This window comes from Cornus florida, unplaced genomic scaffold (assembly GCF_030987335.1).
Source record: "Cornus florida cultivar Cherokee Brave unplaced genomic scaffold, ASM3098733v1 CherokeeBrave_3.0.0_Hap2_Chr01, whole genome shotgun sequence".
In the NCBI taxonomy this organism is placed as follows: Eukaryota; Viridiplantae; Streptophyta; class Magnoliopsida; order Cornales; family Cornaceae; genus Cornus; species Cornus florida.
The window spans coordinates 93,139,797-93,156,472 of NW_026775571.1; the positions used below are offsets into that span (position 1 = coordinate 93,139,797).

The following is a 16,676-nucleotide window of genomic DNA, read 5'->3' on the forward strand; positions in this document are numbered from 1 at the left end:
GTGTGCGTTGAATATGTTTACTTTTTTTTATAGCTAATGTTTCTTCACATGTTCATTATTTATCCTATTTTTTTTCTATTAACTAATGTGTCACTTTCCATCTAGAAGGAAGATGTGTTTGCTCTATCTCAGCTAATTCCATAATATATGAGATCCTAACCTTACTAATTAACTATTAATTAAGCTGATCAACATTCGAGTGATGAATGTAGACAGTCGTAAAACACATATATTTTGTTTTAATTTTCTAATTTTTAGTCCTCTAAATTCTAATACGTACAATGACTTCTGTAAATAACATATATACTAGGGTCACAAAATGAGTTGTGGTTTATAAATTAAAAATGCTTAAACTGCACATTATCTTTGATTTATATTGCAGATGGATGACATGAATTTGCTAACATCATCAGTAAAGTAGTACTAATGTGCAACCAATAAAATAATCAAAGAACACAAAAAAATAGTTTTAATTCATCAAGTTGCTTAATACCATCGTATTATAGGAAATTAAATTGAAGAAGAAGACAAACAGTACACCAAATTTGAAATCTATCCGTTTTTTGATATTTCATTCACGAGGAATTAAGTATAAAGTGTACCAGATAAAGCAAGAATATATCATAAAATAGTCATTATCTCTGTTTCACTGTCATTATCTCTGTGTCACTGTCATTATCTCTGTCAAGACGTGATGAACAAGATACATAGATACCCAACAAGTATTAGCAAAAAAAAAAAGAAAAATTACTGTAAAGGACGGCTAACTTGTAACAAATCACATGTTTATAGAATTAATTAAACTTAAGTAACTGCTTAATTAGTATTCGTAAAAGTAGTCTAAGTTCGTATGCGGTGCATGAACTCCAAAGTCAAAGTCGTTGCCATGCTACCTTACAAAAATCAACCATTCACATCCACATCTCTTTCTCGATGGAATCCACCTAGTTTGTAATTTGGAACCATAAATTTACTTGAGAGGGGCAAATCATAGGGGAGAATTTTTTTTTTTTTTTTTTTGGATTCTTAAAAATTTTGTGGGCCCTGCTGAAGGGAAAAAAAAAAAAAAAAAAAGTATTTTCTGAATTTGAAAAATTATGTTGGGTGAATGAATTAGAAAATAAGATTGTCTCTTTTAATTTTAGGTACTTATGGGGCGCTTTTATAAGTATCAAAATTTTTGTATAAAAATAAAAAAGATAATGATTAGGAATTTGAAAATCTAATATTCGATTAAATAATGTGAGTAAAAACTGACATAATTACCGGTCTACATTTCTTTTTCATTTTTATTTTCTTAAAAGTAAGAATGCATTAAACTGAACAAAATAAGTAATTATCCAAAAAAAAAAAAAAAATACAAGGCTATGATAGAGTGCATTCCTTCAAAAATAAAGTTTTGCTCCCGTGCAATAATTTGTTGCATAGTGCTTAAATTTTGTAGTGAGGATTTATTTATTTTTAATTTTTTATTTGGTAAGTAAATTTTGTAGTGAAGGTTTACTAGATGAAATAGTGTAAAGGAGGATTTTCAACGAAGAAAAAGTTTAAATATTGACTCTTCAAAAAAATAAAAAATTAGTGATTTTTGTTGGTTTTGTAATTGATTTGAATAAATTTCAATAATTGACTAGTGAACTGTTTAAATTTTTTGGTCATAAAAAATCAGCACCATAAAATACAGAGGGGACAGTGTTGTAAATTTACTTTCCAAAAAAATAAAATAGATGTATATTGTAAATTCTTAGCCATTCCTTCTCTCAATCACCCAATCCCAGGTGAGGTGATTTTTGAGTGTGATGCTGCGGAAGTGGTTAGGGTGGTTAATCAGAGTTGTTCAAGTCCATCGAATCTTTCCGTTGTGTGTGTGTGTGTGTGTATAAAAAAAATTGTATTGCTGAATGGTTGGTTATCTTGTAAAAATTTGTATAATTTAACCGGTATATATAATGAACCTTATGTATTTGAGTAACTGTTACATGGTCCAAAGAATGGGCTAGGCTAGTGAAAATAAAAAAAAAATATCACGGGAAAATAAAGAAGTCTGACGGCCCAATTAACTTGAACAAGCGAAGGCCCAATAAAAATTTTAAGTATTAAGCCTTGTCCAACAACCCCCAACAGAGAATTCAAAAGATAAGATCGTTAGTTCAATGGATTGATAATTCATGTCAAGCATTGTTTTTCAGCAAGAGACATAAATTTCAAAGGGTGTTTAAGTTTTCAATTAACCTAGTTAAATAACGTTTATATCTTTTAGGTATGTAAGTATATTACAATATGTACCTATATAAACAATTTAATTTATTGAACAAATATAATTGATTTCGGTATATAACATGAAAATGTGTTTTAGTTTCGGTATTAACTTTTTTTTTTTTTTTTTTTTTTTTTTTTCAGTAATATACCTTAAAGAAAATATGACTTCTTAGCGTTTTTCATCCAATGGTAATACATTAAGAAGGAAAAACATTTTAGTTTATGCTTCATTTGGTAGGAAAGAAAAAAATTGGATGGAAGGGAAAAAAAAAGAGATGGATGAGACATCACTAGGAAAGACATTGTGTATTTTTTCTTTTTGTTATGTTAGATGAAAGAAAAGAGAATAAGCTCATGTGGAGGGAAATTTTCCCACCAATCACAGCACACCACATGTCTGCAAGATAAGAAAGACCCTTCACTGGAATGACCAGCCCAGAAGCCTAATGCAGTCAAGAGCCCATCAAAGAAGAAACCAAAATTCAAGCTAGCCCAAATAGAGGAATGTGGCCCAGCTGAAGTTCATTCAAGAATCCCATGCATAATGCCTGTCATGAATAGGAGATTGCATTAAATTGGGGGCCATGATTGCCCACATTCAAAACCGCTAATAACGGTCTGGGATCAATAATGAGAGAAGGGGCATCCAACTGTCCTACTCGTATTTCTTCTGTAAAACTTGCCTTAATCTTGTTATATTTCTTTTACTATTATTTTCTTTTAAATTTGTTTTTAAGAGTCCCGGTGTTTAAATTACTCAATTTGGATCCGAAATCCAGTTTGGGAGATTTTTACACCTACACTTTGGCGTCATTTGTGGGTAGCTCTACAAAAAGCCTCTGATCACTATTATTTTACATGCGACATCACTTCGGAATGGCGACAGGATCAGATGCCGTTTAGCTATAGCAACCGGAAATCATGTAGAAAATGTGCGAGGAGATGCAAACACAGTTTAACATCTTACGACAAGCCAATAAGGCCAGCACCGAGTAGATCAATGTGTTAAAGCAAGCCAATGAGACTAACATATATAGTGCAAATCAATGTTTTGTGCCAGGAGAATGTGGAACTCTAAGCTACCGCCCAGCAGGCCAATCTTCCCTCCCTAGTGAAACATCGACTAGCGCCGCTCGATCTTCTACCCGAACATCAAAAAGAGCTGGTAGATCCACTACTAGGGCCACATGCCCAAGGACTCAACAATCCTCCTTAGTAGCCGAGGGCCCTCGGCAACCACTCAATATGCCGCACGACACTCTAGACCAGAACGACGGAGACGAGACAACAAGTTGGTCCCATATTATGGCAGACTCCACATTGGGAGGACTGCGAGCAACACAGACTCAAGCCTTGGAGGATCATGCCGAATCAGGAAAACGGAATACCTAGGTCCTAGGCGGGGATCACCAATTGCCAAGAAACGATGTACTAGCAAAGTTCCAAAGGGTAGTAGACGAGTGGATTAAGGGGTTAAAAGCCTAAATGCCTAAGGACATGGCACGAGAATTTACTGCCTCTATAATCAAGACTCCTTTCATGGACGAAATAGAACAGGTCGAGAGACCCAAGAAGTTCACCATGCCAAAATTCATCAAGTTTAATGGGACAAGGTATCCCCTCTAGCATTTAGACCACTATAGCTAGGAAATGACTCTAGAGGAACGAAACGACCTTTTCATGTGCAGAATCTTTCCGTTTAACCTAATAGGGAGTTTCGTTGGAATGGTTCAAGAACCGACCACATAAATCTATCTCAAACTTCGAGACATTATGTTGGCCTTTCTAGCCCAGTATTGCAGAAATAAGAAACAAAAGCAAACCATCTCTAGTCTCTTCACAATTCGACAGATGAAAGGAGAAAGCCTCCAAGCCTTCCTCACTCGATTCAACATGGAGTCCTCAGGTCTTCCAGACTTCAATCAGGTTACAGCCATAGAGGCATTCAAAATAGCCATGATCCAGGACACAAGGTTCCACTCTTCATTAGTGAAGAAGACTCCATCAAATATGTCGGAATTGAACTTGAGGGTACAGAATTACATCAGACTTGAAGAAAACAAGATGACAAGGCAGCAGAGGGCAACGCTGATCATGGTAGAAAGCCGACCGAGAGAACAACCGAGCATCTCAAGCAATGCTCAAAATGCAGTAATACATTCACAACTATTTGCATATATAGGGATAGATAGAGATATATACAACAACACTTAAAATTAACTACAAATGAAGCAAGATACTTATAATGGATGAAAGTGCAAAAATCATGAAAACATACTATTATGATGACTTCGGAAAACATTAATTACTACATATCATTCTAAAATAATATATATTCAAATATATACACTACAGTAGTAGTAAATATAGAGAAATAAACTAGCCCATAAAAATCCTATTGTTAAATTATTGTAACTTGTTTAAATTTTTATTGTCTATTTTAATAGGTATTTCCTTATATAAATTATATAACCTCAACAATACACTAACATATCAATGATCTAAAATAGAGTGCTACAAAGACTTTAGTTGTTAGAGAATATATAGTATTAGTAATTTTATTTATAATCATTTATATATAATTCCATTCAAGTAAACATAAAGAGAATGTAATTTAACCAAAAACACTTATTTATTTATAAACGTAATTTAAAACAAAAATAATAGCCAGTTGCATGGCTATTATTACAACCTTCCATATTTTGTTCACAGGCCTTGACAATCTACGATTTGAAAAGTTTAAAAAGCTGATAAAAATTTATTTAAAAAAAAAACACACACATGCACACAATCTATATATTCCTCATTTCTTTTGCATTTTATGTAGTTATCATTTTTTGTCCATACACGTACACTAGCTCTTTAGTTTCCAAAACCGAGCCAAGACCAGGGAGGCAGTCACTTAAAAATGGACATCAGGCTCTTTGGTTGCATCTGCATCTTCTTGAATTTGGAGGTTGAACCAAAAATCACTGCATAAATCATCATAGAACACATATGGACTTAAGGCTTCTTGGTACCATACTTCAGAAATTGGAACTATATATCCGGGATCAATATATGAGGCTTGGAGAAAATCTTCCATGTACAGGTCTTCCACCGAAAATGGTTGTGCCCAAAAGCTTGAAAGATCTCCGAATGTTTCTGATGAGGCAATCGACTCTATGGTCGTGTATTCATCAATTTGAAAAGAGGGATCAGCATGTGATGAAGAGCAACTACCAATGGATGAGAGTGGTGAAATTGGGATATCGATGTTCATGGAGCCTACTGACTTTGAAGCTTCTACAACACCAGAAAGTGGAAGCAGGTTGGTCTCAGCTAAATTGTTTAGTGCTGGTATTTTGTCCTTCAAGCGTTTCTTCAAGTGGGAGTGCCAGTGATTCTTAATTTCATTATCAGTTCTTCCACAGAGTGTTGCTGAAATTGCTGTCCATCTGTCATAGGAGAAAGAAGAGAAGAAACCTATTTAATATAATCCTAACATGGAATTCCTAAACATTAAATTTTCCTCCAACAAAAGAATTCAATATATTATCACAAAAAGGTCTTATAATTATATATTACAAATAAATGTTATATAAGTTATAGATGTGTGCATTGTATATAGGAAAAAACATTGACCTTGAATTTCAATCTCCCATATTTTGAATTTGTGCCTCACCTGGTGCCATTTGGTTCGAAGTTCATTTTTTATCATTAAATATATGTATCCTTCTCTCAAGTCAGTTTCTGTACATATATATGAATATATGCAGCTCTCTAATATTGCAATTTGCATATATAATATATCTATATATGAATATACATTCTCTGATACTAGGAAGAAAATTTTGTGAATGCTAGGTTTTTTTTCTTATCTCCAAAATAAATAAAAAATTCAAAAGGCATAAATAAATCAATCACACAACCAAAACACAAGATTTAGGGCTATCACAAGGCTATCACAAGACTACTCCTTGTCATAAATGTTTCCCACTCTATCAAACCATAAACTACCTATACCCATCAACTCTTCACTATAAAATTAGGGCTACCACCATCCACTTTAGAATTAGGGCTACATATCTCTCCTTCTCATAAGCCTCAACTCAAAACCTAGGTAACTATTTATAAAATTATAAATCAATTCTTTGTTGGATAATAATTAATTCAATTCCTTGAAGTCCAAGACTTTTCTAACAAAAAATTACCTAATAAAATACAGCTCTAAAATAAAAACCTAATTAGAGTAGAATTTGAGATATAATTCCTTACATAATGCACACAGTGCAACAATATCACATGCAATATCTTCAGCAATTCTGGAAGTAACATATATTCTAGAAGAAATTAAGTTTAGAATTATATATATGTAAGAGTTGTATCTACATAGTCAGTGCTATATTATATATGGTGTTAGAAATTAGCTATACCATAATCATATGTTAGAAATTTATCAATTTAATGTGGCCTTTGCATGACTATTTTATATATTATGTACTAGATTCTTCTATAAAAAGGAGTTTTATGAAATTAATTATTGGTAAGTCATCCAATTATTAAGTGCCCTAAGTGTTTGGAAGATATATATATATTTTTTGTTAAGTGCTTGGAAGATTGAAAGTTTAAAAATGACAACATAATGGTTAATACATGGAACTTTGAATTACAATAATCTCTTTCACTTCTCTGGCTAGGTGATCAATATTCTATTATGAAGATGAAGTTAAGAGTTCACGTAATGAAAAATTTATAGTTTACTAATGTTATATAATTAAAACCACAAACCATACTCTCATAAGGCTTTTGTGTAATGAAATAGCACACTTTTTAGAGAGAGAGAGAAAAGTAGTTTGAAGATCTTATTTTACATAAAAGAGACAATATATGTGCAGAATCTGTCTTAGGGCCAATTTTGAAGTCCAACCAATGAAACTCAATACAGAAGGAACTAGGTTTTCATTAGTCGTATATGGTTGGAAAGATCTCTGAGTCTACTTTCTAATAGGACAGACATAATCGAATTTGGACTTCTGTTGATCAATTTATAACAGATTTATTAAAAAGTGTTTTTGCAGACTGATTTTTCTCCACTCGAAAAAAACACAAAAGTGGTGATCAAGTACTAAACTTATGATGGATCAAGGTGAGATCTATGTTACTTCTAAAGTTTATAATTCATGGTATTTTTGTGCATCAAAGTTAAATATTAATAATAGATTAGTAAAGTATATTTTTAATGATTCTAACAAACAAAACTTTGCAGCCTAATTTTATCGAAACATAATTAATATATATATTTTGTAGAAACGTATACAATTAATATATTTGCATGTTAATTTGGCAAATTCCACACAGTATATCTAGACCTTACCAAGAAATAAACATACAGCTCAAGATTTTTCAGATGCACACAGTATTCCACACAAAATTATGTATAGCAAGGCTTTGGTTGTTGTATGTATAGCAATGCTTTTTGCCATAACTGAAAATATAAAAAAGGTATTTCTAAAGATGACCAGTTACTTGTTTCCCAGCATTTCATGCAGTTCGACTATGGTTTCCTCTTCTTCCTTGCTAAAGTTTCCATGCTTTATGCCCGGCCTTAAATAATTCACCCAACGATGTCTACAACTCTTCCCGGACCTTAACAAACCTGAAAAATATATAATCAAACTCAAGAAGGTTAACATAAACATATAGACACTTGGATTGATGAAGTTTTTAATCATATATAAAATATTCAAGTTAGATTTGGGAGTATTGAATTGACGTTTTGGAATTAAAATTGTAAAAAAATTAATTGAAAGTTTCAACTAAATTTCATCCAATTCCAATCATCGATTCAGTACTCTCAAACGCGACATCAGAGAATTTTTTTTTATATACCAGCAGCTATTGGCGTCATGTTCCAGTTCTGAATGCCACGCCTTTTGATGTAAGCTATCAACCTTTGATCTTCTTCAGGACTCCATGCGCCTTTCTGTAAAACCCTATTCTCAGATCTTGGAGCCCTCACCATCTCTATGAGAATAATTTGAGTTCTCACTTCTCAGTCTCAAATTAATAGTGCTTCAGAAGAGTACTAGTACTTATATCTTATATATGATCCAATAGTAAACTTGTCTTCCAAGTTGATAATTTTTTAAATGGCTGCAATGATATTCAAAGATATTGAAGCCAAAAAATTCAATAATAGAGGGTTCCTTCCACATCATCAATTAATATTTTTTTAATTGTATCTGGAAACTTCAATTTCTATCACTCACGGTAGGAATTAGACAAAATACACAAAACTTTAAAACTAAAGAGAGAACGACCAAGACCAGAAAAGTCCATCCTCAGTACAAACCTTTTTTCCTTTTTAATTTATGTTTTACTATATATATTTCATTTAACGCATATGATCAAACAAGCGTAAATTGGTTGTTTTTTTTAGGCCATCTAATTCCAAGAGCCATCTTCTCTCTTTGAATTCGAAGATGTTATATGTAAATTACTCTGCTTAATCCCATATGTATGTTGTTATATTTTAGTTCAGACGTTGCTCATATATATATATACACAATCACACCAAATATTCATTTTTCCCTGTTCATAATTAAGGAGACTGTCAACTCAACAGTTCATATTTTACTATATTATTGCTGGTGTGCATTAATCATTCGTGTTATCATATGAGGATATTATAGCTGAATTACTCTTTCTGTGTCTTTTGCCTATCAAACAACTTTACATTGTCAATGCAAACTTAAAATTGAAAATGCAATAATTATAAATGTGTTAAGTTTTCGATTTTATGATATTAAATCTTTGCAGCACAATGTAATGTGTTTAGATTTGTCAATGGAGCGGATGTTGATCCGGATCCGATCCGAATCTGATCCGATTAGTCGGATATGGATTGAACAAAAAATTTGATAATTCAATTATGATCCGAATCCGATAATACGTTAGCTTAACAAATCGGATATGAATTATGCTGATTCGATCCGATTAAAATTATATATATAAATAATTATATATCAATAATTTTACATATTTATATCAATACTCCTATTAGAATTGTATTAGAGGTAACTCAAAAATCCCAAAAAAAAAAAAAATAATAATAATGTTATAGTATATACAATAGTGTGGTGTTCTCATTCACATACTAATAAATCTTTTAATAGTGTGGTGTTCTTGTCAATGTTATATATATTAGTTATATATATATTACTAAATTTATATATATTAATTATTTATCATTATATTCATTTGGTTGCATAGTTATATTATGTAGCATTCTGTATGTTAGTAATTCTCACCTTTATCTAACTTTATAATTATATATGTTAATAAATATGATTTTAATCCGAATTCAAATCCGATTCGATCCGAATCCGAGCTAAATAGGATATCGATTGGGACATTTAGTCCGATGACCCGTTAGTTATCCGAATTCGATAATCCATTTGTTTAACAAATCGGATACGAATTTGCTCGATCTGATCCGAATCTTATTCATTGACAGGTCTAAATGTGTTGCTTGAGTATTGTATTTATGAGATAAATGCATTGTACAGCTATTTAAAAGTTGCCGAGAGTTGCATTTTGTAATATTAATGTAACTTTGTTTCATTATGACATACTTTGTTGCATTATGACATAGCTCTGGGTGGATTGAAGCCTTAGGCCAAAGGCCTTAGTTGATTGCAAGGCACCTAAATTTATTGTTTCCTTATTTTATCACGTACACTTCTTAAAATTTTTATTTTCTTGTATTAGTAAGTCCCTAAAATTATTAGAACCTATTTACAGTTTCTAAAATCATCATTTCCTTATATTATTAGACTTTATAAAATTCTTATTTTCTTATATTATTAGACTCTAACTAATATACAGATTTTTACAAAAAGAATTTTTCATTGTAAAATTTTTCAATAAAGGTAGTGGGATCTTTTCTAACTTCCAAAGTAGATGATGAGGGTCGAGTCTTCAGAGGGACAAAGTATGAATGGTCTTATCAAAGAGCTTTATTTAAATAAATATTATTTCTCCTATTAAAAGGTCATTTTTATAATTTTCACTTAATACCTCAAATTATATCGTTCCCCTCCTCCACCACGTAATCTTCTGGACTGGAGGGATCCCATTAAGTTATTTTATAACGTGGAAAAAAATAGAAATCCAATCCGAGTTGTTGAATACATGGAAAAAATTGAAACCCTTGCTTTTATAAAATTTATTTACCTTTCAATAAATAAAACAAATAAAAAAAAAAAAAAAAGTTGCAAGGAGCAAGTAGAAAAATTAGCTTCTTCCCAGTTATCTTGGAAAGAGCACGGTTTTCAATGACCAACAACCAAAAGAACATTAATCCAACCAATCCATTTTGTTTTTCGAACCATTTATAGATGAAGTATGCGAGTCTAGAGTAAAATTTTGAAACCTTTACAATTTAGAGACATTAATGGTTGGTTTGGTTGATAGAAATCAATTATGAAAAGTGAAAGTGAAAACAAATAAGAAGATATAAAAAATTGCATAAATTTTGTAGGCCAAATTTAAGTAACTAATTAGTATCTGTTTTCAACCATGCTAATTAAGGCTCTTATTAATCATAAACTTGTACGACAAGACCTCCAAAAAACTTTATAATATGGTTTATAAATTAATGATGCTTACACTGCACATGACCTTTGCAGATGACATGAAGATTGCTAACATCATCATTACGTAATGTGCGACCAATACAACAATCAAAGAACGAAAAATTCATTAGTACCTAGTTTTAAATGAACAAGTTGTATATGGTATCATATGAAATTCATTAAATTGAAGAAGAAGACAAACACAGTACACGCCACTGTACACCATATTTGAAATCTATCCGTTTTGTGAATATTTGCATTCACAAAGAATTAAGTACAAAGATATATTATATACCCAACAAGAATTAATAGCAAAAAAATAAATAAGTTCCACTCTGTTTGGAGGATTTTAATTTCTTCAACCATTGTGGATTATCTCTTTAATTATTAATTGAAGATAAAACACGATTTCAACACACTTACGTTGTAATTTGTAAACGACGACTAACTTGTGTGAAAATCACATGTTTATAGAAATAATTAAACTTAATTAATTGCTTAATTAGTATTCATAAAAGTAGTCTAATTACGTACGTGGTGCATGCACTCCCAAGTCAAAGTCATTGCCATGCTACCTTACGAAAATCAACCATTCACATCCACATCTCTTTCTGGATGGAATCCAATCCACCTAGTTTGTAACGGAACCATAAATTTTCTTTAGAGGGGCAAATCATTAACAATAAGAAATTTTGAAATAAAATAATAAAGAAAGATTTTTTTTTTTTCAATTTTAATTCTTAAAAATTTTGTGGGACCTCGCTAGCAAAGAAAAGACGTCTTTTCTGAATTAGAAAAATTATGTTGGGTCAATGAATTAGAAAATAAGGTGTCTCTTTTAATTTTAAATTTTTTTCTTAAAGTCTTTCATTAATTTTTTGGGATTTATGAGGTTCGTAACAAATTTTTTGTATAAAAATAAAAATGATAATGATTAGGAATCTGAAAGTCGGACATCAACCCTTACCTATTACTCTGATTTAAAAAAGGTGAAAAATTCTAGAGGGAGCAATGGCTCCACTGCACCCAAAATGGTTTTGCCACTCCTTGGCAAGTAAAAGTGTAATGCTATGTTTAGTTGGAGTAAAGGATTAAGGAGGGATGGATGAGAGGAGGGATAGAAGAATGTTTTGTGTTTGGTTGGAGGGAAGGGAAGAGAGGGAGGAAACAAGAGGGGTTTATTCCTTTGTAATTTTGTATTGAATGTTTTTGTGTTTGGTTTGAGGGAAGGGAAGAGAGGGAGGAAATAAGAGGGGTTTATTCCTTTGTAATTGTATTCGCATCAAATTGTGGGGAAGAAGAGAGAGAAAAAAGATAACTAATAATTATTAAGTAATATAAAATTACTAAAAAAAGAAATATACATTTTTAACCTTTCTAAAAATTTTAAATGAATATTAATTTTTTTAATTGTATATTAATAAAAAGAATACAAAAACTCTCTTTTTCTTCCTTCCAATAAAAAGAAAAAAAAAAAAAGAAAAATATTACCTATTTATCCTTTCTGCCATCCATTTTATTTAACCAAATAAAAAAGTGAGGAAGACTCCTTCCTTCGCCTCGTTCATCCCTCTTTGTTTTTCCCTCTTTCTTTCATCTATGTTTTTTTTTTTTTTTTTTTATTCCACCAAGCAAATGAAACATAAACGAATAACCCTAGACGAAAAGTTGTAAAGAATGATTTTCAACCAAGAAAAAGTTTAAACAGTGATGAAAAAGTGTAAAGGAGCATTTTCAACCAAGAAATAGTGTAAACAGCGATTTTTGTTGGGTTTGTAATTGATTTGAAAACTTGTTTGTCAACTCAAATAGTTATAGTTGATAAATTACAACAATTGACTAGCGACTGTTTAAAATATGGGGGACTTTAATGTTTAATTTTCCTCAATAACTTAATAGTGTTGAGATTCGTGCTTGCAAACAATTGATAAAAAAAAAAAAGGTAACTATAACAATGACTTTAACAAAACAATAATTATAAAAAATTATAAAATCATAATAATCACATAAAATAAATCTCGCTTATAAAAACCTTATAATTATTAATTCATTATTATTTCTTCATACTCAAACCCAACATTACCCATGCAAAGACTAGAACTCGGGCCGCTCTTCTTTAGAGGTTGGAAAGTTATACCATTGGCCCTTTGATTCACAAAAATCTTGTACCTTACGCATAACATTGTCCAAGCTGGGATAAGAATTCTCTTCTTTGAGGGTTGGGAAGTTATACAATTGGCCCATTAATTCACAAAAATTCTATTGTTGGGCGGATCCAAGGTGGGCTCAAAAAAGAAATCTCTATTATTATAGTCAATTTTAGCTCAGTCTAAAAAAAATTTATTATTAACCCACTCCATTGATAATTTTTGAATTGGCCATTGGTTGAATGATGTGTTAACTGTTGTCTTGTAAAATTTTTGTATAATCTGTTTTTTAACAGATATATAATTTTTTTTTTTTCGCCTTTCTCGGAACGTTATGTATTTGATTTGAGTAAAACGATCCAAAGAGTGGGCATTGGCTTATAGGCTAGTGAAAACAAAAATAAATAAATAAATAAAAATTGGGAAAAGAAAGAAGTCTGACGGCCCAATTGACCTGAACACGCAAAGGCCCAACAGAAATTTTAAATACTAGCCTAGTCCAACAATCCCCAACAGAGAATTCAAAAGATAAAGATCGTTATTTATTTCAATGGATTGATAATTCATGTCAAGCATTATTTTTCAGTAAGTGACAATAATTCCAACGGGTGTCTAAGTTTTCAATTAACCTAATTAAATAACTTTTATATCTTTTAGGTATATAAGTATATTACAATATGTACCTATACAATTTAATTTATTGGACAAATATAATTAATTTCAGTTTATAACATGAAAATGTGTTTTACTTTCGGTATATCCTTTCTTCTCATTTTTATTTTTTATCTTTTGTGAAGTTAATTTCAGTAATAATACCTTAAAAGAAAATATGACTTCTTAGCATTTCTGAGACATCTTAAGGAAGTGATTGTCTTTTATCTTTTTGTTATGTTGTGACTCTATACAACATAATACAGTAACATATAAATGAACTACCACAGAGTCCTACAAAGGTTTTAGTTGTTGGAGATAGAATTTAATCCATGACGACTTAGCGTTTTTCATCCAATGGTAATACATTTTAGAAGGAAAAACATTTTAGTTTATGCTTCGTTTGGTAGGAAACAAAAAAATTGAATGGATGAAAGAGAAGAAGAGATAAATGAGTCATTTTAGAGAAGAGATTGTCTTTCTATCAAAGGCTTTAGTTGTTGGAGTTTGAATTTATAGTATATTTTATTTGTAATTTTATTCAAGTAACCATAAATAGAATGTAATTTAACCAAAAAACACTAGGCATTGGCTATTGTTAAACCCTTCCATATTTTGTTCACACACGCCTTCTGACAATCTATTGACAATCTAAGATTGAAAAAGTTTTTACAACTTTTTATTTTTTAAAAAAAACTCACATTCTATATATATTTTCCTCATTAATTTCTTTTGCATTTTTCGGGTAGTTGTCATCTTTGTCCACGCAGATTAGCTACAATATAGATGGTGTAACTCATAACCATCATGTAGTTTCCAAAACCTAGCCAAGACCAGGCCCATTGGTTGCATCTGCATCTTCTTGAATTTGGAGGTTGAACCAAAAATCACTGCATAAATCATCATAGAACACATATGGACTTGTGTGTTCTTGGTACCATACTTGAGAAATTGGAACAATTTGTTCGGGATCAACATACGTCGCTTGGAGATCATCCATGTACAAATCTTGCATTGAAAATGGTTGTGCCCAAAAGCTTGAAAGATCTCCGAATGTTTCTGATGAGCCAATCGACTCTATGGTCATGTATTCATCAATTTGAATAGCGGGATCAGCTGCATGTGATGAAGAGCAACTACCCATGGATGAGAGTGGTGAAATTGTGATATCGATGTTCATGGATCCTACTGACTTTGAAGCTTCTATGACACCAGAAAGTGGAAGGTTGGTCTCAGCTAAGTTGTTTAGTTTGGCATCACATGACTCCTTAATCATTTCTACTTCTTTTGAGTCAGTCCTATGTGCTGGTATTTTGTCCTTCAACTGTTTCTTCAAAAGGGAGTGCCAACGATTCTTAATTTCATTATCAGTTCTTCCACAAAGTTTTGCCGAAATTGCTGACCATCTGTACAAATTCGCAAATGCTAGGTTTTTTCTTTTCCACAAAATCATGAAACTAAAGCATATACTTATATAAAAGTCATATATATATATATATATAATGGACACATATATATATATATATATATATATATATATATATATATATATCATGGACACAACAGACATCAATCAGTTCTGCTGCTATATTGCATGCCATATCTTTAGTTAGACAGCAATTCTGGAAGAGTGGAAGTTAAATTCTAGAAGAAAACTTAGAATTATATATACAACTTAATTGTATCTTCATATATATATAATCATTGCCATACAATGCTGGTAGAAATTATTTAATGTATGAAAGCAGTACCTGATTATTTTATTTTAATTTGGCACATTCCTATAGTAACGAAATTATCTAGACCTTACCAAGAAATGAAACGAAATTACATTTCAAGAGTTTCGGGGACACGGTATTAGGGTAGCAAATGCTTTTTGCAATAAGTGTGTATAATCATTGAAGATATTTCCAAAGATGGTGACTTACTTGTTTCCCAGCATTGCATGCAGTTTGTGTATGGTTTCATCTTCTTCCTTGCTAAAATTTCCACGCTTTATGTCCGGCCTTAAATAATTCATCCAACGAAGTCTACAACTCTTCCCGGACCTTAACAAACCTGGACAGTAAACAAACTCAAGAAGGTCAGCATAATCATGTACCAAAGCAAATCAAAATATGCACTATCAAATGAAGGTTTTAATTTCATATATAATCATACATATTCATATACATAGATTAATTGTTTACTAATTATATACCAGCAGCTTTTGGGGTGACATTCCAGTTCCAAATGCCATATCTCCTGATGTAAGCTATCAATCTTTGGTCTTCTTCAGGACTCCATGCCCCTTTCCTTAAAGAGGCCGTATTCTCAGAAAGAAGAGGAGCTCTCACCATCTCTCACTCTCTGAGAATCTCTCTTAATTTCACCTCTCAGTCGACTCAAAACACTTCATCGTGTAGTAGCTATTTATATCATATATATATATATATATATATAATTGTAAACGTGCTTAATTGCAAGTTGAAAATTTTTAATGGTTAATTGCAATGATATTCAAAGGATGAATTGCAAGAAATTTCAAAAGAGGGTTCCTTACTTCCTTCCAAAACATCAACTAATTAATATTTGTTTAATTGTGATTTGGTGCTGTATATAGAAACTTCCTTTTCCTGTTACTCAGTCACTTGTAGCAAGTAGACAAAATACATGCATGTACAAGTTTAAAATTAAAGAGAGGACGACCAAGACCAAGATAGTAAACCCCTTGATCGCTACGGACTTTTTTAATTTTACTTCATTATTAGCGCATATATATGATCAACAAGCGCGTAAACTCTTTTAGACCACCCTATTCAAGATCCATGCATCTTCCTTTGAAAGCTACTTATTATATATATATATATTGAATAGATTATAGTTTAGACATGCATTGCTCTAGGGAACATGAATGTATAACATAACAATTCATTTTTCCTGCTCGTATGGAGATTGTCAACTCAACAATTCATATTATGGGAAGAATAAAAAACAATTCATATTATGGGAAGAATAATTA

The 16,676-nt window shown here is 31.4% G+C and overlaps 2 protein-coding genes across 2 annotated transcripts; both read right to left on the reverse strand.

The window, feature by feature from the left end:
• Positions 1–5,161: 5,161 nt before the first annotated feature.
• LOC132277578 (transcription factor MYB30-like) lies at positions 5,162–8,263 on the reverse strand. The gene is made up of 3 exons (XM_059779420.1): positions 8,131–8,263; positions 7,768–7,897; positions 5,162–5,696 (listed from the first exon to the last, which is right to left on the reverse strand). The coding sequence occupies exons 1-3, from the start codon at positions 8,261–8,263 to the stop codon at positions 5,162–5,164; spliced, it is 798 nt and encodes a 265-aa protein (XP_059635403.1).
• A 6,235-nt stretch (positions 8,264–14,498) lies between these two features.
• Positions 14,499–16,014, reverse strand: LOC132277586 (transcription factor MYB4-like). Its single transcript, XM_059779427.1, has 3 exons — positions 15,876–16,014; positions 15,604–15,733; positions 14,499–15,081 (listed from the first exon to the last, which is right to left on the reverse strand). Exons 1-3 carry the CDS (start codon positions 16,012–16,014, stop codon positions 14,499–14,501), a joined length of 852 nt encoding a protein of 283 aa, XP_059635410.1.
• Positions 16,015–16,676: the final 662 nt, after the last annotated feature.

Excerpts from the sequence above, each read along its gene's own strand:
- LOC132277578 (XM_059779420.1), bottom strand. The coding sequence starts at position 8,263 with ATGGTGAGGGCTCCAAGATCTGAGAATAGGGTTTTACAGAAAGGCGCA. Across the intron at positions 7,898-8,130 it reads CATGACGCCAATAGCTGCTG|GTTTGTTAAGGTCCGGGAAG; the intron begins GTATATAAAAAA and ends TATATTTTTCAG. Across the intron at positions 5,697-7,767 it reads CATGAAATGCTGGGAAACAA|ATGGACAGCAATTTCAGCAA; the intron begins GTAACTGGTCAT and ends CTCCTATGACAG.
- LOC132277586 (XM_059779427.1), bottom strand. The coding sequence starts at position 16,014 with ATGGTGAGAGCTCCTCTTCTTTCTGAGAATACGGCCTCTTTAAGGAAA. Across the intron at positions 15,734-15,875 it reads TGTCACCCCAAAAGCTGCTG|GTTTGTTAAGGTCCGGGAAG; the intron begins GTATATAATTAG and ends TTTACTGTCCAG. Across the intron at positions 15,082-15,603 it reads CATGCAATGCTGGGAAACAA|ATGGTCAGCAATTTCGGCAA; the intron begins GTAAGTCACCAT and ends GAATTTGTACAG.